General features: G+C 52.3%; 2 protein-coding genes across 7 annotated transcripts in view; one reads left to right on the top strand and one right to left on the bottom strand.

Annotated features, from left to right (window-relative positions):
* Positions 1-61: 61 nt before the first annotated feature.
* als2b (alsin Rho guanine nucleotide exchange factor ALS2 b) lies at positions 62-17584 on the bottom strand. Of its 6 annotated transcripts, none has more exons than XM_084667422.1 (34): positions 17466-17584; positions 15638-15732; positions 15288-15433; positions 14029-15155; positions 13409-13805; positions 12466-12637; positions 12052-12148; positions 11814-11891; positions 11273-11458; positions 10595-10766; positions 10221-10407; positions 9924-9989; positions 9529-9691; positions 9288-9419; positions 8932-9060; positions 8730-8753; positions 6960-7030; positions 6783-6849; positions 6451-6653; positions 6156-6221; positions 5966-6064; positions 5300-5576; positions 5086-5163; positions 4694-4827; positions 4360-4524; positions 4123-4243; positions 3755-3912; positions 3526-3636; positions 3153-3329; positions 2960-3017; positions 2631-2692; positions 2383-2532; positions 2102-2198; positions 62-1865 (listed from the first exon to the last, which is right to left on the bottom strand). In XM_084667422.1, exons 2-34 carry the CDS (start codon positions 15658-15660, stop codon positions 1827-1829), a joined length of 5232 nt encoding a protein of 1743 aa, XP_084523548.1. In that variant the 5' UTR covers positions 15661-15732; positions 17466-17584; the 3' UTR covers positions 62-1826. The 6 variants fall into 6 exon arrangements, with proteins under 6 accessions (XP_084523548.1, XP_084523546.1, XP_084523550.1 ...); XM_084667420.1 differs by lacking the exon at positions 17466-17584 and adding an exon at positions 16349-16478; XM_084667424.1 differs by lacking the exon at positions 17466-17584 and adding an exon at positions 16349-16478 and having other exon boundaries at positions 13454-13805.
* cdk15 (cyclin-dependent kinase 15) overlaps positions 17507-21554 on the top strand; it is a 16811-nt gene continuing 12763 nt past the window's right edge. The window contains exons 1-2 of the mRNA XM_084667427.1: positions 17507-17676; positions 20813-20844. Coding sequence (XP_084523553.1) covers positions 17631-17676; positions 20813-20844 — 78 coding nt within the window. The 5' untranslated portion in view covers positions 17507-17630. The remainder of the gene's footprint in view (positions 17677-20812; positions 20845-21554) is intronic.

The raw sequence follows: 21554 nt of genomic DNA, 5'->3' as shown, positions 1-21554 counted from the left end.
CATTGGACTCAGTGACATCTTCTGACACACAAATCCATAGACAAAAATTTTTTACATTAAATGCAGCTGGATGACGAGCCCGTCCACTATTGCATCGTTCATCAGATCCCTTTATTGCCTTTTTGTCTTATGTTCATATCTGACAGTAAAGTACAATTTCGGAAGATGAGAATATTTGAATTGAAGGAACAGCCACTTTCTACAGGACCTTAATGAAACATGTCATTGATGCTGTCCTGGTTACTGGTTTCACAGCACCAGGGGAGAGATAACCACACAGATTATGACCAGTGGAAAGCCTCTGGTTTGCTGGTCACCATAGCCTATCAAGTACAAATAGAACAGGAATATTACTACCCGATCAACTTAACATCTTTTTTAAATCTGGTACTTAAATACATTTAAAATAGCACTTTCACATGGACGGTATGAGTCCTAATGAACAGTGTGTCAGCAACCATGACCCACAGAATCAGCTCAACACTGATTCATACATACATACATTCATACATATCAAAACAATGACTCGATTCCACCTGCACTGATTTGTGGACTCGCTACAGTTAATTTGATTACACTCTTTGAAGGAATATTACAATGTAAATACTTATAACTTTATCTATTGGTTCATTGAGGCGATAATAATAAAGACCAGAAATGGATGGGTGTTTCTGATCTTTCTTCAATGACATCCTCGTGAACCGTCCAACTGTCATATTCTTCCCAACTTCCTTGAGGGAGTCCTTCTTCTGTTCAGGCAGTATGGAACCATGTCTGTAAGGACAGGACCACATCAGTGTGGTAGTCCCAAACACAATGGTCTCGTTAAATACTCTCATCAGCTGATATGTACATATAGATCAAAACACTGATAAAGAAACAGATAGTTTAGGAACTTCAACAGGAAAAAAGGTTTCCTTTAACGCTTCTAAAGCCTTTGATACACTAGAACATTCCTTCTTCCACCGTTTTCATCTACATCATGGACCATTTCTTAAGCCACGTTGAAAACGTAAAATAATAATAAAACATACTATTAACATAATAACAGTGTTTCAAAAATAACACGTACAGACTGTTTGTCAAGAAATATCCATCCAAACACAGAGGACAGTATTACAACCACCAGAACACCTCAGTAGATTCCAACACGGACCCCACCCGGGCCTCCAGGCACTCGTGTGAGTGTGTGTGCATGGAAGAACATGAGGTCAGCAGAATGGTGTGAAGGGAGAGCTCTCCCTGGAGGAGGGGACACCCGTTGCAGGAGAGAGCACAGGCTGCTGCTCAGCTCACAGGTGGGAGACCCATCAGATGACGAGCAGCCGTCAGAGTCTGTTCAGGAATCAGGAATGGATGAAACGCTTCACAGTGGATCGTCTTTAGTTCCATGATGGCACATACAAACACACACACACACACACCGCCTCACAAACACACTCAGCTGTGTGTTATAATACTGAGGGGAAACTGATCCGAGCTTAAAAACTGATTCTCACGGTAAAAAAATGGCCAATACAGTAAGCTCAGCTGTGTTTGTGAGTGGTGTGTATCTGTATGTTAGTGGAGGTTAGTGTGTGTGTGAGGGGGGGGGGGGTGACTGGGCCCCAGCACAGCAGATGGGCAGTAAGCAGTCCCTTCAGTGATCCTCCTGCCCTGACAGGTCACCCCCGCAGCCCTCCAATCCCGGGCCCTGCCGTCGGGCCCTGCCGTCGGGCCCTGCCGTGGGCCCCTGGTGCCTCATGCTGAGAGCAGGGTGTGTAGAGTGGAGCACTCCGTCTGTCTGGGGGAGGGGAGGGGGGGTGGGGCTGGAGCGGGACACAGGCTTAGGAGATCTTCTCATGCTGGATCTGATAGTAGCATGCCTGGGAGAGAGGGGAGGGGTGGGAGAATGGACAGATATGGAGAGAGAAAAAAGAGAGCAAATCAGGATCAACTGACAGTAACCTAACAGAGATTTCCAAACGTCTTTCCATGTGCAATCCATTAATGTAGGCTGTGATATAACTATAGGATAGTCATTCACAGACAAATATTTGACAGTATTATGCATAACCTAGGTCTGTGTATATACACAGTATGTGTGTGTGTGTGTGTGTACCTTGAGTGTAGTAAACATGATACCATGCTCTCCGTGCTGGACACAGGGGTCCATCAGGTCCTCGATCAGACTGACCTCCGACCCCAGGTTCCTGATACTGAAACACACCATTCTGTCGTCAAGACAACAGCGACACACTCCAGCGACCGCCGCCATCAGCGGTCAGGTCAGTGGTCCACAATCCCCCCACAGGTCACACCCCGGGGTCGGAGGGCGCGGGGATGCTCGAATGATCCTGATTGGTGGGAATCTGGAGGTGGGGGAGGGAGCATGCCACTCACCGCGCTCGCAGCACCACATACAGGAAGACGGGAAACAGGTCATCCATGGACCATAGGAAGTCCTCCTTCAGCAGGGACAGCACTTCCTGTGTGATGTCCTCGAAGGTCATTTGGATGACCTGCAGCTTGTCTGATGGGGTGAAGGTGGTGCTGGGGGGGAGAGGGGAGCGAACACACACACACGTCAGACGACTCATCACCTCAACCTGAGGGTTTGAGTCGGTGTTTGGATCCTGATAGCAGCCTACCTGATCTGCTGCAAGGTCTCTACTGCAGACGCAAAACAGGAGTCCTTAGTAGTGGAGAGAACCTGGGAGGGAGAGAGAGGGAGGGAGAGAGGCAAGGAGAGAGAGAGAGAGACAGGGGAGAAGAGAGAGGGAGAGAGAGGAAGAGAGACAGGGAAGAAGAGAGAGGAAGAGAGACAGGGAGAGAGACAAGGAGAGAGAGAGGAAGAGAGGGAGGAAGAGAGACAGGGAGTGGGAGGGAGATAGCGATACCCAGTGACAGGGAGAGAGAGATGCATGAAGTCCAATGTAATAAGATGTTTGATCATCTTTGACTTGGAGTGTTGTTCTACCTGCTGCTTGTCTCCCAACACAGGGTCTGAGGAGGAGAAGGACACGGGCCAGAACTTCCTGAAAGACAAAAGACCATGATCTCATAAACCTGTGTGTGTGTGCAAGATGAAGATCGGTGTGTGTGTTGATGTTTGTATGTGTGTGTGTGTGTGTGTGTGTGTGTGTGTGTGTGTGAGAGAGCGTGAGACTGACTGCTGCACGCCCAGGAAGGCCAGCAGGGCCAGGTCAGGCTGCTTGTTGAGCCTGATGACACAGTCCCAGTAGGCGTCGTCCTCGCGCTCCTTCTCCAGGGCGTACAGCGTGAACAGAGGGGGGTAGAGCCGAGGCAGCAGCACGGGCAGTAGCAGGGCGGAGCTGCTCACCACACGCCTGCAGGAGCACACACACACACACATACACACACAGAGACACACACAGACAGACACACACACAGACACAGAAACGCATACACACACACACAGACAGGCATACACACAATTTGATTTGCTGACACTATCATGCTTTTTTTGGGGGGGCATATTATTGTCCCAGCTTGGAGGGGTGTGTGTGTGTGCTGAAATCCTACCCAGGTTTGGGGGACTCCAGCTGGTTGCCGGTGGAGGAAGACTCCTTGGGGCCCAGGCTGGAGGGTTCTGGGATGAGACCGCCCTCTTCTGGTAGATCAGGGAACAGGAACCTAACATCCACACAGAGTCAGGTATACTTCCAGTTACATCTGATTCATCTAGATACACTAGCTCTCCAGGTAACCGTTACCCCCCCTCCCCTCCCCGGCCAGCCGGACGCAGGCTGACCTGACCAGCTGGAAGATGCGTGCCAGGTAGGACATGACCTCGCTGACGGCCTGGGGGAGGAGCCTGCGGTTGGCGCCCACGCCCACGTAGGTCATCCTGTAGACGGCCACCAGCGCCTCCAGCAGACGCCCCAGGGGGTGCAGGGGGGTGTCACACGCCTGAGGGGGGAGGGGAGGAGGGGGGGTTAGACAGGTGATTGGACCAATGATCTCGGTATCAGCTACTTAGTAGTCTCTCTCTCCCCCCACCCCCCCCTCTCCTTATCTCTCTCGCTCTCCCTTTCCCCCCTCTCTCTCTCCTCCTCCCCCCTCCTCCCCTCAGTGTGTCCATCTGGAGATGGGGATTAGGGAGGGTTTATGTGGGCTCACCTTGATGAGGTAATGGCGGATACTGTCGTACGTCTCCATGGTAACAGGGCCTGTTTGCTGGGGGATAAACTCCAGACTCTCTAAGGTCTTACTCTGAGTCCGGCTCAGTCCCAGCTCCGGGCTGGGATACACACACACACACACGCACACGGTCAGTGCTACAGCAATGTTGTCCCATTAGTGTGTAAACATGTGTATTGTGTGTGTGTCTCTGATGGTGTGTAATTCTGTGTGTACCTGTCTCGGTGCTGCCTCCTGCTGGACGTGAGGGCCACAGCGATGTGGTCCCAGGCCCTGGTGTGCTCGCCCTGCCCCGGGGCCTCACAGCCCAGCTGGCTCCAGCACTCCTCAAACACAGCCCTCCACTTGTCCTCCGCACACACCACCAGGCGGCCCAGCTTACTGACCACACACACACACACACGCGCATGTCTTATTTACTCTGTCTCAGTATTACAACAAATCTGAGTGTACTTGAAAGACATTTGAACACACCCACACACACACACAAACAGACACACACACACACTTACAGACACAGGCAGACATGGCCACAAACACACACACTTACACAGAGTGGGTCTTGTCCTTGTCTGTGTCATAGAGGTTGGGTTTGAAGTAGGAGCCTGTGACCTTTAACCCCGAGCCCCACTCCCCAGAGAAGGAGCCTTCAAACAGGTCTCCATTAGGCATGGTGAGAACTCCCTGGGGAAGGCAGCACACATGAGCATGGATGTGTGTGTGTGGTGTGTGTTTGTGTGTGTGGTGTGTGTGGTGTGTGTGGTGTGTGGTGCGTGTGTGTGTGGTGTGTGTGGTGTGTGTGGTGTGTGTGGTGTGTGGTGCGTGTGTGTGTGGTGTGTGTGGTGTGTGTGGTGTGTGTGGTGTGTGTGTGGTGTGTGTGGTGTGTGTGTGGTGCGTGTGGGTCCTATGTCCTTTGTGTGTGTATGGTCAGTTTTCATTCACCTTCCCATTGAGAGTCCAGTCCTCTGAAAATTCCCCTTCATAAGTAGTATCATCTTCAGACAGCAACACCCCAGTACCCTGAGAGAGAGACAGAGGAGAGAGAGAGACAGAGAGAGAGAAAGAGACAGAGAGAGAGCACAGATGAAGGTTAAATAACGGCTCTGGCCGGAGGAGGACAAGGAGGAGGAGGAACAGGAGGAGGAGTGCGTCTCACCATCATCTTGTTGTTGCAGAAGGCTCCTTCGTAGTAGAGGCCAAACTGGGTGACGATGACGCCTGTGCCCTGCCGCTGGTCGTCCTGCCACATGCCCATGTACTTCTCCCCCCTGGTGATGTCATCCAGCACGCCGTAGCCACACTTCCTGTCGTGCAGCCACTGGCCGATGAAGACGCTGGGGCAGCAGGAGTTGAGCGTGCCGCTGCGCAGCATGCCATGGCCGTGTCGCATGTTGTCCTGGAAGGAGCCCTCGTACACCTCCCCTGTCGCGTACCTGCACCGACAACCACACGCTGGAAATCAGATGGCTGAGCGGTGAGGGAGTCTGGCTGGTAATCCGAAGGTTGCCGGATCGATTCCCTGCCGTGCTAAATGACGTTGTGTCCTTGGGCAAGGCACTTCACCCTACTTGCCTCGGGGGGAATGTCCCTGTATTTACTGTAAGTAGCTCTGGATAAGAGAGTCTGCTAAATGACTAAATGTAAATACACTGGACTACATGTGCTCTACACTGGCTAGGCTAGATTAGAACCACGATGGACTAGACCTGGTCTCCGCAGGCTAGAACCATAGTGGACTAACCTGCACCACACACAGCCAGGCTGTCTCTCTGACCTGTGTGACCCCTGACCTGTGTGACCCCTGACCTGTGTGACCCCTGACCTGTATGACCCCTGGCCGTGCATCTTCCCCTCCTTCCAGTGACCCTGGTAGTGGTCACTCTTGTTCAGAGCCTTGTTGGGCACCACGTAGTCGCCATACCTACACACACACACACATAAAACGTGTCATGTGAATGGAACACATTTGAACGGAACACATTTGTAAAAGCTGGTGTTACAGTAACTCTTACCCATCCTCCAGTCCATTCTTGAAGGTTCCCGTGTAGATTCTCCCATCAGACCACCTAACCACACCCCTAACAAGAGCACAGCCAATCATCACCCGTCAAAAAAAAAACATCCTTAAGAGAGACACACCCCACGTGCAGAACCCAAATCCTTCTCCAGTCCATGTAGACCAGCAGCATCTAAGACGGTCTTTCCGACCACACAGCAGCACCCTGTTCTGTCCCTGTCTGGATGTGCTGTCTGGATGTGAAGGGGGGGAGACCCAGGCCAGACAGACCCTCTCCCCAGGGAACTCACCTCCCATTGGGCTTGCCGGCCAGCCAGCGCCCCTCATAGGTGGCCTCCTTCAGACGGCTGTCCTTGTAGAAGGTGTAGGAGGCAGTCCGGGAGATGGGAGGCTCCGCCCTCTGCCCCGCCCCTGAGGCCGCTGACCCCGCCTCCTGCCCTGACACGCTCAGAGCCAGGTCCACTGCCTGGTTGATGGAGCGGAGCCACTTGGTCTGCGAGCCAGACACACACACACATCAGCTCACACACACAAGGAACTGGTGTGTTTATGTAGTGTTTCATATTTTTGTCTCGTTATTTGACATCTGTAGGATCTGTGTGGATCCAGAGGTGAAATCTACCTTCTCCATTGAAGAACAGGCCAGCAGCACAAACGTCTCTTCAGGAGATATCACCTTGAGCCCGTACCTGCACGCACACACACACACACACAGACCGCGCTCACACAGAGAACCTACACACCCACACACTCAAATGTGTACACAGTGATTGGTTGATAGGGTGATTGACACACTCACTGGCCAGTGTTCTCTTCCGGGATAGGCTCAACCCACAGAGTGGCCAGTGGGAAGACGTGGTGGGTGGAGAACTGGAGGAGAGGGTGGGACATGACGGGGGTGTTAAGCTACAGAGAAGAGCTGTCCACAACGGGAGACAGACAGACACTTCTACATACATAACCAGGAATATGACTGCGACTAGCAGGGGGCCAAGCCACTTGACCTCTGGGAGAAGAGGTTTTAGTTGCAGCTGTGACTTATCTTCCATCCATCTCATCCAGCTGCTAGCAGGCTGTGTGGGACTGACACTTTGAAAAGCTGGTTGTAGGCCTGAGGGCCGGTTTGACGGAGATTCGACCGGTCGGACAGGACAGTCTCACACACAGAGAGAGAGGGGGGCAAGGCAAGGCTGGCACGACACGCGGGGGAAAGGGGACGATAGGTGCACGCTAGGGGGAGGGGCGTGGACTGTGTGTGTGTGTTTGTGTGTGTGCTGTGTGTGTTGTGTGTGTAGCTGTGGTGTGTGTGTAGCCATGGTGTGTGTGTTGTGTGCCCGAGGAAACAGGAAGGATCACCGTGTGGGGAGAAGTGAATCTGCTGTGTCAGGACAGGAAACAGTCATAACCAAGACTTCTCACCACCAACACACTAACCCAGGGGTGTCAAACTCACTTTCTCCGAGGGCCACATCAGCATTATGGTTGACCTCAAAGGGGCCAGTTGCAACTACGCAGTAACTATGTAGGGTAAATTTGGCACATTTATCTATATTTATGATGCTGGATACAGACTTCCACAGGTAATGCAAGCGCGCACCCGAAAAATGTTGGCCTTCATTTCAGCGCAAAATAGCTTTTTGGGCTTTATGTAAAATAAACATTGCCGTTTTCCAATTGGTAAAACCTTGTCTAATGAAGGTGATGTCTATCATTTCTGGCTCCAAATTGTCGACAGGGGAAGCAGAAACATGCATCTAGCTTGGCTGAGTACTCTAACCAAGTTCAAGAGCGATACCAACTTGGGTTGAATGCCCGGGGACCTTGGCTGAAAATGCGCATGGGGTAGCCTACGTTTGCAGAACCGGCTGCATTGGAGTGCTGTCATTCAAACCATGCTCGCCTTCACCCACAGTTAAACTTGGGACTTTGCGTTAAACACTGATGTGTATATACACTGCTTTCTAGAGGCAAGGATGTCGTCACTTTGTCGTACCGTTTATGGTCAATGCGCACTGTAAAGCAGCGTAGACTTATTTCAATACACCATTTAAGCTGGGCCTTGAGTTTGACACATGTGCACTAACCCCACTCTACCCCACCCTCAGACACATCCCAGCTGTGACACCTTGAGGAAAAGTGTGGAGGTGTAAACCCAGAGTCTTGGTTATGGTCAGTTCAGCTCTCCCTAGTGTCCTAGCCCTGTGGTCAGAGGGCCAGAGCTGGGCTAAGGGACATTTCAGCTGCAGGCTTGGGGACATGGGCCCTAGGGTGTGTGTTTTCTGACGGAGACAGGCCTGGGTGTGTTTCTGATGGACACAGGGTTGAAGGAGGAGTATTAGGCCATACAGATTGTTCCAAGAGGAGCTTCTCTCCTGTGCACCCAGAGAAGAATCCCCATGAAATGTGGAACCCATTTCTCACCATATTTTTGATGTGGTGCTGTCTGTGTTAAAAGGTGATGACGAGAGTATCAGTGTGTGTGTGTGTGTGTGTGTGTGTGTCCAGGCCTGCAGAGTGTCCTAAGGCCAGCCCTGGCCATCTGGGGGCTCTGAACTGGCATTATACTTACGAGGCTTTTATAAGGCACCACGCCCTGACAGAACAAAGACAAACACAAACTTGAAACTTAAAGAGTCAACACGCAAGATAAGACTTCAAACTGGGTTAGATATCACTGACAGGACGCGTCCCAGGCACTTGTTCCTGTGTGTGTGTGGTGTGTGTGTGTGAGTGTGTGTGTGTGTGTGGGTGTGTGGGTGTGTGTTGCTCACCTGAGCGTGGACGAGGGCGTCATTGAAGAGGATGAACCAGTTGACCGAGAACCTTCCGGCGTTCTGCAGCGTCAGAGCCTTGTTGCTGCTCTCACAGATCAGCCTGCGGTGCGGCTTCCGCAGGGAATCCTGGGAAATGTAGGCGATGCGCACCAACCGCATACAGACAGATCTAGTGTCAGACTCGCTTTACTTCTTTGTCACTTTCTTTCTCTCTCTCTCCACAGAGTCAGTACCTCACCCACTCTCACACCTCCTATCCTCCTTTCCTTCCTCCCTCCCACATTCTCACCCAGTCAACCCCAGACACACCCTCACACACACTCACACACACACACACACCCACACACACTCACAGTCATCTTGCCAGGGAAGCTCTTCCAGAAGTGGCAGGTGTACTCTGCCTCCTTCCTCTTCCTCTTCAGGTGAAGAGCCAGCGCCTCGAACCTGGAGCAGCCTTCCTGGAGCTGCTGGTGTTCCTCAGAAGTCTGGCACACACACACACACACAAACACACCACACACACCACACACACAATTAGGAGTGCGTCGATAGCGGATGAACAGCATTGTAAAGTGAGCGCGCTCCACACCCTACCGCTTCAAAGCAGCCGGCCAGTTTGAGGAGCAGGCGGGCGTACTGCTGCAGGTGCAGCAGAGGCAGGTGGAACAGCGCCGCCAGCAGGTCGGAGGGGGAAGCGCTCTCATCGCTGGACTCAGCCAGGCGCTGCAGCACCTCGGGGCTCTTCCCAAACACATCCCTGCAGGAGAGAGAGGGAGGGACGAGGGACACTGGTCACACTACAACTCCTCTCCTTGTGACTCAGCGTTTTTGACATCTGACACTTTGTGCAGATTACGATGACTACATTTATCGCTTATGCTGCACAGATATCACTATATGTGGCTTAGTCCTTGTCTCGATGCTGCTGACAGTACTCATGCAGGTAGCTGGCTGGAGGAGGGGTGCAGTGGGGTGCAGTGAGGACTCACAGGCAGGGCTTGGCCAGGGTTTGGAAACCCCCCATGACCTGCAGGTTCCCCACAGAGCAGCAGTACCTGAGCACAGACAGACAGACAGACGGAAGAGCGAGGAGGAAGGGTCATTTAGCAGTCCAGGGCGGATTTGAACCTGCGACTTCTCTAACGGCAGTCAAATGTTCGTAACGCTGAGCTAAGCCCATCCCCATGAAGAACAAATGTGAGTGTGTAGTGTATGTGTGAATGTGTATAGTGTGTATGTGTGTATACGTGTGTGAGTGTGTGAGAGAGTAAAGAGGGGGGACTTGCTCTCTGTAGGAGTCCAGGAAGATGCTGCTGTTGTCCAGGAGGACCAGCCCCCTGACCTGGCGGCCCCGCCGCAGCCTGGAGGTCAGCGCGGCCGAGTGCTGTCCGCTCAGGTGACACAGGTGGCTGAAGCGAGCCACCACCATCTGGAACAGGCCCGCACAGGGGCCCAGAGCCGAGCCCAGGGACTCTGAGGCCAGGGAGAACACACACACACACACACACACATATACACACCCACACAAACACACACACACATTTAGAATGAGAGACATCTACAGAGTATGAAAGCACTATAACCTCATCAGAGCCATTCACCCCTACATTACTATGATGAGCATTATTGGTCTGATGACGGCCCCTGTGTTCAGTGTTACCCAGGTCCAGCAGGGGGCGCAGTATCTGGCCCTTGATGCTGCTCAGCTTGCAGTAGAGCTTCCTCTCAGCGGCGGCCAGCTCGTGGAAGCTGGCGATGAAGCCCGTGACGTTACGGTCAGCGAGCGCCACGCAGGTCTGGCCGCCCGCACACACCCCGCTCACGTAGCCCAGCTGGAGCACACACACACACACACGGAGTGAACCCGAGCAATGGTAAGTGCTACATCCACCCTCCAGTACCACCATGTCCACCCTCCAGTACCCCCATGTCCACCCTCCAGAACCCCCATCCACCCTCCAGTACTCCCATGTCCACCCTCCAGTACCCCCATGTCCACCATCCAGTACCCCCATGTCCACCCTCCAGTACTCCCATGTCCACCCTCCAGTACTCCCATGTCCACCCTCCAGTACCCCCATGTCCACCCTCCAGTACTCCCATGTCCACCCTCCAGTACCCCCATGTCCACCCTCCAGTACTCCCATGTCCACCCTCCAGTACCCCCATGTCCACCCTCCAGTACCCCCATGTCCACCCTCCAGTACTCCCATGTCCACCCTCCAGTACCCCCATGTCCACCCTCCAGTACTCCCATGTCCACCCTCCAGTACTCCCATGTCCACCCTCCAGTACCCCCATGTCCACCCTCCAGTACCCCCATGTCCACAGTACTCACGTTCATGCAGAACGGCAGCAGTACGGGCTGCTGTGTGTAAGCCCCCGGCACGTCCTGGAGGGCGGGGCCCTCTCTCACCTGCAGGCCGCTGTAGTACAGGATGGGCTGGCAGCAGTCTCCATCAGCCAGGAGCACCGTGTGCTGCTCCCCCGCTCCCACGTCCCACACACGGATCCCCTCCGACAGCTACCACACAGCAGGCACAGTCACAGATACACTGAGTCAGCTACCACACAGCAGGCACAGAGTCACAGATACACTGAGTCAGCTACCACACAGTAGGCACAGAGTCATAGATACACTGAGTCAGCTACCACACAGCAAGCACAGAGTCACAGATACACTGAGTCAGCTACCACACAGTAGGCACAGAGTCACAGATACACTGAGTCAGCTACCACACAGCAAGCACAGAGTCACAGATACACTGAGTCAGCTACCACACAGTAGGCACAGAGTCACAGATACACTGAGTCAGCTACCACACAGGCTGTGTTGACAAATCAAATGTGTGTGTGTGAGGGAGGGAGGGAGGGGTTACCTTAGCCAGCCGGGGGATGGTGCTGGGAGACTCCATGTGTCCCAGCTGTCCTGAACTGTTGCTGCCCCAGGTAAACACCTGCAAGACAAGCACACACACACACACACACACACACAAGCACACACACACACGCAGTCCACAGTCACACACCCCAGACACACAGACAGGCACCAGGTTAAACCCCCTTCCCAGCCCGGTCCCAGCTGAGAGGGTGAGATCCTGGGCGGAGCAGACTGACCTGGGACTGGGCAGTGAGAGCCACAGAGTGGTGGGCCCCTGCAACCACCCGGACCACCTCCTTACTGCTCAGGCTCTTGATGCACACAGGCTGCAGCCTGAACACAAAACAATCACACCCCGTCAGCTTCCACCAGTTAACACAGTCTCCGGTCCCAACAATCTTTAATACTCAATAGGTATGGCTGGTTAGGACATGATTGCAGATCAAGAGGTAGAAGGTTGAAATCCACCCCTATACTGTATGTAAAGCATCTGATCAATGAAAATAAACACATTCTATTTTACTTTATATTTCACTATATATACACATTTTACATCTTCATCCTCTATCTTTAATAACCACCATAACCCCCCCCCCCCCCCCAATCCCCTGGCAAGCTCCTCCCACCCGTTGTGATTGGCTGGTACTGACCGGGGGAGGGTGTCGCCATGGCCCAACTGGCCCTGGTCTCCCCGCCCCCAGCTCCACACCTCCGTGTGCAGAGAGGGGAGGAGCTCCCGAGCCTCCGGGACTCCGCCCACAGGCGTGAGGGGCGTGGCCTGCAGTCTGGGCCGGCTGGACTTACGCAGCAGCCTGGGAGACACTGGACACACATGCACGGATATAAATACACACACACACACATTATACTCACACACACACACATATATAAATACATAAACACACATTATACACACAAACATGTATGCACACACATATGTATGAATACGTATACACACACACATACAAAAAGATACACACACTCATACATAGACACACACATGCACACACCTGTCCCCACTGGGAGCCATCTGTCAGGGTGGAGCTACAAGCTGTCCTGAAACAGCAGGGAACTTACCTTATCCCTCAGCTAGGCCACCAGCCAGCCAACCACACACACACACACACACACACACTCACTCACCTGGATACTGCAGACAGCACACACTCGCTGGTGTATCAATCTACAGCCAAAACACCAGAACCTCTCTTGCTTTCACTCTCTCTCTCTCTCTCGTCTGTTCATCAGGACCTGTCTGGCTCCTTGCAGCCGACCTCGTCCCTGATTAAGACTGTTTAACTATGAGGGTGGCATTCCTTTGTGGCTGAGTTCCTTTAATCCCAGCACAAGTGCAGCCATTGAGAGGTGAACCCCTCGTCATACACACATACTGGGCATGCTTCAGACACTGTGCAGCACACACACACACACACACGCACGCGTAAACACAAGCCAGGAAACTGGGCCACTGTGCTCGTCCCAAAGAACAGCTCTCCAACACACAGCGAATGGTCATGGGATGAGAAGCTCAAAAGACACACACCGACACACACACACACACTCATGTACACACACAGGGGGTGTCCTACTTACACAGACTAGTATAGGAGGAGGATAAGAGGTGAACAGCGTATCTACCCTGAGAGAGGAGTCCGGGCAGAGAGAGGCGTCTCCTCAGCCCCTCAGCCTCCTCCTCGCGGATGTCCCCCAAACTGGAGCTCTTCTTCCCCTGCATGGTCTCTTCCAGGAGCACCCTGTCCAGACCCCCCTCCCCGGGGGCCCCCCCAGGAGCCCCACCGGGGGCCCCGCCACCCACCGAGGGGTAGTAGTAGTTCATCATCTTCTTCAGGGAGAGGGCTTCGTAGGTGGAGGCCACGCGCTCGCCCACAGCCGAGGCGCAGGACACGACCAGGCTGTTGAGGGTGGAGCTGGCCGTGCTGGGGGGGTGACTGCCTGGTTCTGGCTCCGGAGGGTCGGGCTCCGGGACGGGCTGAAGCAACATGGTAGACAGTTAGGGCTAAGAAGCATTGGCGTTAGCTAGGGCTCAAACAATATGACAAATAACAGTGACGGATGTCGAGCACGGAGCTGTGGCGACATAACCAGCATTGGTTGGCGTCAATTCTCAATAACAGAGAGGCGGTTTGGTGTCACCAGTTACTAAGTGGTGTGACAGTCACCAGGAATGCGCCGAGCGCTGAGAGGTCACACACCTGCAGAGCGGTCGCTCCAGCGAGGGTCTTGGCCGTCTGCTCGGCCAGAGTCTGGTCTGAGAGCCTCTTCAGGTAGTCCTTCACCTCCTGCTCATCTGGGTAAGGGGAGCTCTTGGCCCCCGCGCCCCCGCCTCCACCCCCAGCGGCCTGACTGCCGTCCACATGGGCTGACGAGGGGGCAGGGGAGGGCTGGGGGTCTCTCTGGGGGTTGTCCGTTTCCCTCCCCTGGGGGGCCTGGGGGTGGGAGTAACCTGAGGCTGTGGGGCAGGGCGGTGGGGGTTGTGGCTCTGTAGGGTGCGGTGGAGGGAGGACAAGCTCTGGGTTTGTTCCGCGGGGCTGTGGCTGGGTGAGTCCCGGGTCTTTGGAGGAAGGTTCTGGGGGCCCAGCAGGAGAAGCCGGGGGTGCCGAGGCCGAGGCCGGGCTGAGGGAGGAGAGGAGGGGTTCTGACGGAGAACTACGGAGACGCAGTGCCTTGGAGCCTCCCCCGAGGCCTGGCCTGGCCTCCCCCTCCCCCAGCTCCACTCCCAGGGGGCAGTAGTGGCTGTCTGAGATGATCACATGGTCTTCCTTGTCAGTCATAGTGTAGAGCTGCTGGTGGCACTGGCCACACTTGTCAGGGAAGGGCCTGCGAAGATCCAGGGGCCCCAGGCAGCGCACGAGGGCCAGGCTGTGCGTCGCTCCACAGGCCACCTGCAGCACGTGCCTCCCTGCCAGATGCTCCACCCTCTGGGGCTTCCACACGGGGAACGCCGTGGTGAGCAGGCCCAGTTGGGAGCCGCTGCCCCAGGCCCACACCTCGTGTTGGGCGGAGAGAGCCAGGGAGTGCTGCTCCCCGCACGCCAGCTCCAGGACGCGTACGCTGTGAGGGGGGCAGGTGTCTGGGTCCAGCAGGCCCACAGGGGTGGGGTTGGGGACGACGCTGACCCCTGGCACCCCACACTGGCCCGCGGCGTTCTCCCCCCACATGTGCACCCCTCCGTCTTCCGTCACCGCCCCGCTGTGGCGCCCGCCCGCCGCCACGGAGACGACGCGCTGGCCACTGAGCGTGCTCTCAAGAACGGGCTCCAGAGGCTCCGACACCTGTGTCTGTTTCCACGGCAATGCCCCAAAGCTGTACACCTGCCCCCCTGAGATGATTCACAAGGCCAGAATGTAGACAGGAAGATTCATGCGATACATTTTTTTTAAAGGATACAGACTCAATCGAGACCGACTTGAAATATTTATAGTGAGATACATATATTTCGATAAAGCTTTACCTTCCACGAGCATAACTCCATGGCTGGTTCCCAGGGCTACCTGCAGCACTGGCCGGGGAAGGAGAACCCTGTCTGGGGTGAGACTACAGGAGTAGCCCTTCCACAAGTGGAGCAATCCTCTTTCTCCAGGGCTGTCCTCTCCAGAGCTTAAAAATAAATCACGCGCACACACACACACAACAAGATAAGTCAGGACACATACTCTGAAATGAAGAAGAAACTAAGATAAAGGGAACTTTGTTCTCAACCCACTGACACAAAAAGTGTCAGTCCCTGGACACAAACTATTCTTTGTGGATGTTACAAACTGGTCATATTCCCTGCTCAAAGCCAACCTCCGGGCAACATACCTCTTCCTCTGAGACTCCATCATTGGGTGTGCTTCATTGTATTCTTTGGTACTCTGTTTTCAGTCGGTGTGTGTCGTTAGCTTAAGATGGTAGAGCTGTTTCGTCCGGTGAGAAGGATAAACAACAATTTAGAAAAATTGTACATTTCTAGCTAGTAGTCAGTAAGCTAGTGCGTAGTCAAAATAAGTACATAAAATTACATTCAAACCCAGTTGTTATTGTCACAAGACCCGAACTGATATCTTGTTGACCAAGAGATCGTCGATAAAGCAGATAGCATGTTTACCCTCGTGTCATGTGGGGAGAGGGGTACGTGGCTGGATGTTAGCCTGTCTGTAAGCACTGACAAAAGCAACCTGATCGACTTGTCAAAAGCAAATATCAAGATAGCCTGCAAGATAGTACTGTAGCTACCTAACTATATCTTAAGCAAAACATTTTTACCTCTAGCCAGTCAAACACATAGTTTAATATACCTCTCCTAGATAAGGTGTTGTCGTAATGAGTTATTGAGTCGCTGCATTATAGATTTAAATGCTAGTCTAGCTAGCTAGCCAGCGTACCTCAATTCGCACTATTGAACTGTCATCCCCTTACACTAGTACTCGATGATGGAGCCCAATCGACTCTGTTATTGGTTATTATTGATAGCCTATTTATTTTCCATTGTAAATCACTGCAAAGCACTCTCTTATCACACGCACTACTTACCAACAGAACTCAGTGTATTGGCAGTGGTAGGTAAATTGTTGATCGCTTCGTAAACGTGAAATGCAGTATGTTTTCTCAAGCTCGACAGTATTCGCTTTTGGTTGTTGTGAACACTGGCTACAAGTTAAACGGAAACCGAGAAGGTTCAAATCTATTTCGCGGCGAAGTGTTTGTATGGCTGGTAACCATAATAAAATAAATTAATTTAAATACAGAATGATAATGTATTAGCGATAGCAATAGCAATTTCCGATTGGATGTCTTTTGCGTACATAGCGAGGTGAAGTTAGTTTCATATTAGACATTCAACATTCGTCTCACATTAGGGAAACGCTAGTTTGCAACGTAGCGTTAGGGACCGTGTTTATCCACAATTTTGAAAAAGATAAAGGCCTACTTTTATAATATTTGTATGAATATAAAACCTCAAACGGACACCAGAGTATTCTAACAATGGCTGGTATACTTTCACAGCCTTTACATTTTCAATTAATTTTAAAACAAAATTCAAATAAATCGCTAATCTCTGAAAATAGCATGAAATCCACGCTAATCTTAATAACATCTTGTGTCATTTAGCAGGTGAGGAGATGGGGTGGAATGGTACACAAGCGGAATCCAAATGTAATAATCAATAGGCTACTTTCTTGGTCAGATATTATATAGCATTTTAAATGTTAAAGATCATCAGGCAACAAAATAGCATTTCATCTTTTGTCACTCAGTTATCACACTGTCATCTTCTGAGAGAAACAATCCATACCAAATGACCGATGGTTTTAAGTTTTTGCTGATTCCTTTTGTCAGGGTTAGGGTCACTTTTGACAGTTTAAAGTCAACCTAAAGGTATCACGGCTCTCTTCTGCCCCCCGGAGCCTCCACAAGCACATTATTTCCCTGAACAGAATGCTCCGACCTTTCAAAACACACCAACAGACCCGGCTCTCCCCCACCTCCAAGCTGATTGGCTAGTGACTTTCCCATGCTGTGGCAGCAGTAGGGAGTGAGAGAGCGCGGTGCCATATCACGAAGGACAGAGCGGAACAGAACGAGAGAGGGAAATAAAACAAACACCTTCAGGCTAAAGGACAATAAAGGAGGAAGGAAAAAACCCCACCATACTCTGCCTTTCTGAGAGTGTTGTTGTTGAGCAGGGGGAAGGATCTCCACCATGCTGCTGACTCTGCGCCCAGCTCCGTTCTAAGGATGCCCGGTTCCACCTGAGGTTCATCTGAAAGGATCCGTAGCCTACAGCCGTTCCACAGTCCAGGGCTCTCCGGGAATGCAGAACCTGCGACACGCTGCCACGGAGGCGTTCCATCGCCTGGGTGAGCACCCCCAACCGACACCCCATAACTCTAACATCCTTTCCTTATATCCTTGTATCCTTCCCTAACATCGTAGCATCCTTACCACAGTAGCGCAGCACACACGCTCCAGCTGTCAGACTTGGTCACCTAGTTTCCACCTAAAGTCCTACTGCCCCCCCCACACACACACACACACACACACTTCCTCCATCCTGCTGTGTTTACCTGGAAAGCGTGATGCAATAACAAGCAGTGACATTCAGAGCTGCCTCACAGGACAAACGTCACCATAGAGACACGCGCCCTGTCGGCGCGACGACACGGGTGTAGCGGCAGGTGTTGACGTAAGGGCGGTGCCCTCTGAGACTCTCTGAGCTGGCACCCTGGCACAGCCTGGCTGGTGTCACCATGTGCCAACGCCGGGGACGGCCGTGTTTGGGGTGGAAAACAGCAAAGTGCTGAGCAGAGGACATGTGCTGGGCACTTATCGGAGGAGGACTGAGGCAAGGGGGTGAGAGGAGGAGAAGGGGGAAGTTAAGGAGGAGAGGAGTAGGGGGGAGGGTAGGAAAGGAGAGGAGGAGGAGGGGAAATACAAGGAAAGGAGAGGATGAGGGATGAGGTAAGGAGAGGAAGAGGAGGGGGGAGAAGGAGGCTGCCCTATAGCTAGTCTCCCTGGGGTAGGGGTAGGTTGGCAGGTTGGGGTAGGGGGGGGGGGGCAGTGCTAAAGCTGAATTATGCATTTCTCTCACAAGTGCAGAGAAAACAACAACACAACAGACCAGTGCTCTCTGCTCAGAGCTGAAACCCCTTTCCAAGCATAAAACCAACTGCCTGGGCCAATGCCAGCTCAAATGCAACCAAGTGCCCTCTGCACTGCGCTCTGAGAATGAGAGCCCAACTTACTGTTGTTATTATTGTTTCCAAGTTACTGACACATTACCTCGCTCATCATCTCTCTCTCTATTTATGTCTCTGCACCCCTGTTACCCTCTTCCTGTGTCTCTCTCTCTCTTCATCTCTCTTCCTCTCTCTACCTTTCTCCCTTCCAGATCTCTCCATTTTATCTCTTCCCCTCTCTCTCTCTCTCTCTCTCTCTCTCTCTCTCTCTCTCTCTCTCTCTCTCTCTCTCTCTCTCTCTCTCTCTCTCTCTCTCTCTCTCTCTCTCTCTCTCTCTCTCTCTCTCTCTCTCTCTCTCTCTCTCTCTCTCTCTCTCTCTCTCTCTCTCTCTCTCTCTCTCTCCAGTGTTATCAGTAACAGAGATAGTCAGAGCTCAGAAGATGTTAGTGTGCAGCACAGCTCAGATATCTCCCCTCCCTTCCCCTCCCCTCCCCTGGCTCACTATCAGTTCAGATAACATTGTCCAATCTGAAGGTCCAGGCTGACTTGGTGTGTAGGGAAATTACAGTAATTCTGAGGATCAAAGAGTTTAGTTTACTTAAACATAACAGCATTGATTTGGGAAAATAATTGATAAATTTATGACAGTTTTAGAAAAATACAGTTTGCATTGTCAGCATGAATGTTTTGTTCACACAAACACACACACACACACACACACACATGTTTTGTTGAATCCTGTTTGAACAGTGAGGCTCTGCCTCACACCAGGGGTTTCTAGACCAGTCCTCACATGCCAGGTGTCTGGTCTGTCATGCCAGCCTTAACACATTCACCTCACAGACCCAGCAGGTCTACCTGTTATTCATATCAACAACACATACACAGAACCATCATCCCTATTATACCTGCCATTCATGCGGGTAATATAGAGAGGCAGATCAAGAGGTTGCAGGTTCAAATCCCCTCCTGTTCATAGCTTTGGACTAAAAGTGGATATGTACCTGTGATGTGAGAGGGGGGGGGGGCAGATTCTCATGCGAGGCTGGAACACTCTGGAACACTCGTCTGAGTTCACCTGCTCCTCGTCCGTCTGTCCCTCTCTCTCTCCCCCCTCCCTCCCTTCCCCTCTCTCCCCCGATCTCTCCTTCTGTATCTCTCAATTTATCTCTCCCTCCCTCTCCCTTTCTCTGTCTCTGCCCCCTCTCTCTTCCTCTCTCTTGCCTGTCCCTCTTTCTCGCTCTCCCTTCTTTCTTCTGTCTCTCCCCCCTCTCTTTCTCCTTTCTCTCTCCCCCTCTCTCCCTGTCCCTCTCTCTCTCTTTCTGTCCCTCTCTCTCTCTCTCTCTCTCTCTAACAGGCTGCTTGACGCCTGTCTTCCTGTCTGCTCCCCACTGCTTGTTCCGCTCGGTTGGCTGAATACTAATGAGGGCAGTGTGACTGTGGTGGGATGGAGGGGTGCGGGGATGGAGGGGTGGGGGGATGGAGGGGTGGAGGGGTGGAGGGAGAGAACGGAGGAAGGATGTAGAGTACAAGGCCTGCTCCCAGCGTAATACAGAATGAGTTACTATCGCCCCGTGCCTCCATCGCCCTCCCATAAATCACACTGACTGCAGCAGTGTGTGTGTGTGTGTGTGTGTGTGTGTGTGTGTGTGTGTGGGTTGTGGTGCATGGATGTGTAGATTTGTCAGGTCTCACAGCACCAGGAAGTCCCACCCCCTCAGCAAAAAAAACCTGGAATCACAGGAGGTGCAGAAAAATACTTTGAGGGTAAAGTGCAGGAGATGGAAGACTCCATTAGAGAGATTTGGAGAAGGTCCTGTTCTGTCACATCGGCTCAAGATCTTCCATTGACCCAGACTGTGTTCAGGGTCAACGTATCAGCCAGAAGTCTCTCTTTCCCACTGTATCTCTCTCATCTTCACTCTCTCCTTTCCTTGCATCACATCCTGTGCACTGGTAGAAATGTTCTGTCTGATCGAATCATGTACAACACGTTCTTGAATGGGCTCCCTCACTCAAGTGCCCCTCTCGAGGTTTCTTCAACTTTGCGTGTGTGTGTGTAGGGGTGGTTGTTCATATTCTCTGAGGGTTTAGGTTGGTTATGGGTGCTGATCTGGGACACTTGAAAGCCCTCCATAACAGTGCTTGTAAAAAGGGCTATGCAAATGTCAGTTGTTTTGATTTTTCGCTCGATTTCTCGAAATAAACTCATCGTTTACTTCCTACATTGCTGCTGTGTTGTGTCACTGAGTTGTCTCGCACAGTGCTCTGTTCAGATGAGGCTGGTTTCATGTGTCTGTGCTTTGTGTTTCCACAGGTCTGAAACAGAGACAACTGGGATATGAGGAGGTAAGACATAACATGTTTTACTGATGTTCCACATCAGTAATGTTGTGACTGTGTAGAAGGCCCTGTCTCTGTAGAAACATTGCTTGTCAGTTCCAGCCTGTAGCTTTATCAGAACCAGCTCCACACAAACACACACACACACACACCTGTTGGCACCACACTCCTGGCCCCCCTCCCTCTTGCCCCTTCCCTCCCATCCCTGGCCGCATTTTCAACAAAGATTATGACGATGTTCCTCATCGACTCTCATCGTGTTTGTAATTGACCTGTCTGGTTCAGTAAAGGTTTCACTAATTGATCTGAACTTTGCGTGGGGCCCCCATGGGTAATACACTGGCTGAGACAATTAGTCTGCCTTTCTCTCCTTCTCCTCTCTGTCTCGCTCTCTCGTCCTCCCCCCTGGAGAGAGGACGTGCTGGGGAGGGTAGCACTGCCCCCTACTGGAGAGAACTGGGTATGAACAAGCAGAAAGAGCGAGCGTGGTCGAGAGAGAGGAGGTGGAGAGACTGATAGAGAGGGCTCGACATGCAGACACAGAAATGAGAAGAGAGCCTATATTTGAATACACACACACACACACACACACACACACACACACACACTGCTAGAGCTCCACTCAAAGCAGCTACCCCTGTCACAAAGTTGGAGAGGCATTTTATTTCAAGGGCCATTAAGCCTGTCTACTCTCAGCAACCGAACAAGCACCATGA

Source organism: Hypomesus nipponensis, chromosome 12 (assembly GCF_054491055.1).
Source record: "Hypomesus nipponensis isolate SF chromosome 12, ASM5449105v1, whole genome shotgun sequence".
Lineage (NCBI taxonomy): Eukaryota > Metazoa > Chordata > Actinopteri > Osmeriformes > Osmeridae > Hypomesus > Hypomesus nipponensis.
This window is presented reverse-complemented; position numbering and strand designations above follow the sequence as displayed.

Excerpts from the sequence above, each read along its gene's own strand:
- als2b (XM_084667422.1), bottom strand. The coding sequence starts at position 15,660 with ATGATGGAGTCTCAGAGGAAGAG. Across the intron at positions 11,459-11,813 it reads CCATCCCCCGGCTGGCTAAG|CTGTCGGAGGGGATCCGTGT; the intron begins GTAACCCCTCCC and ends GCTGTGTGGTAG. Across the intron at positions 9,061-9,287 it reads GCTTCCCTGGCAAGATGACT|GATTCCCTGCGGAAGCCGCA; the intron begins GTGAGTGTGTGT and ends TACATTTCCCAG.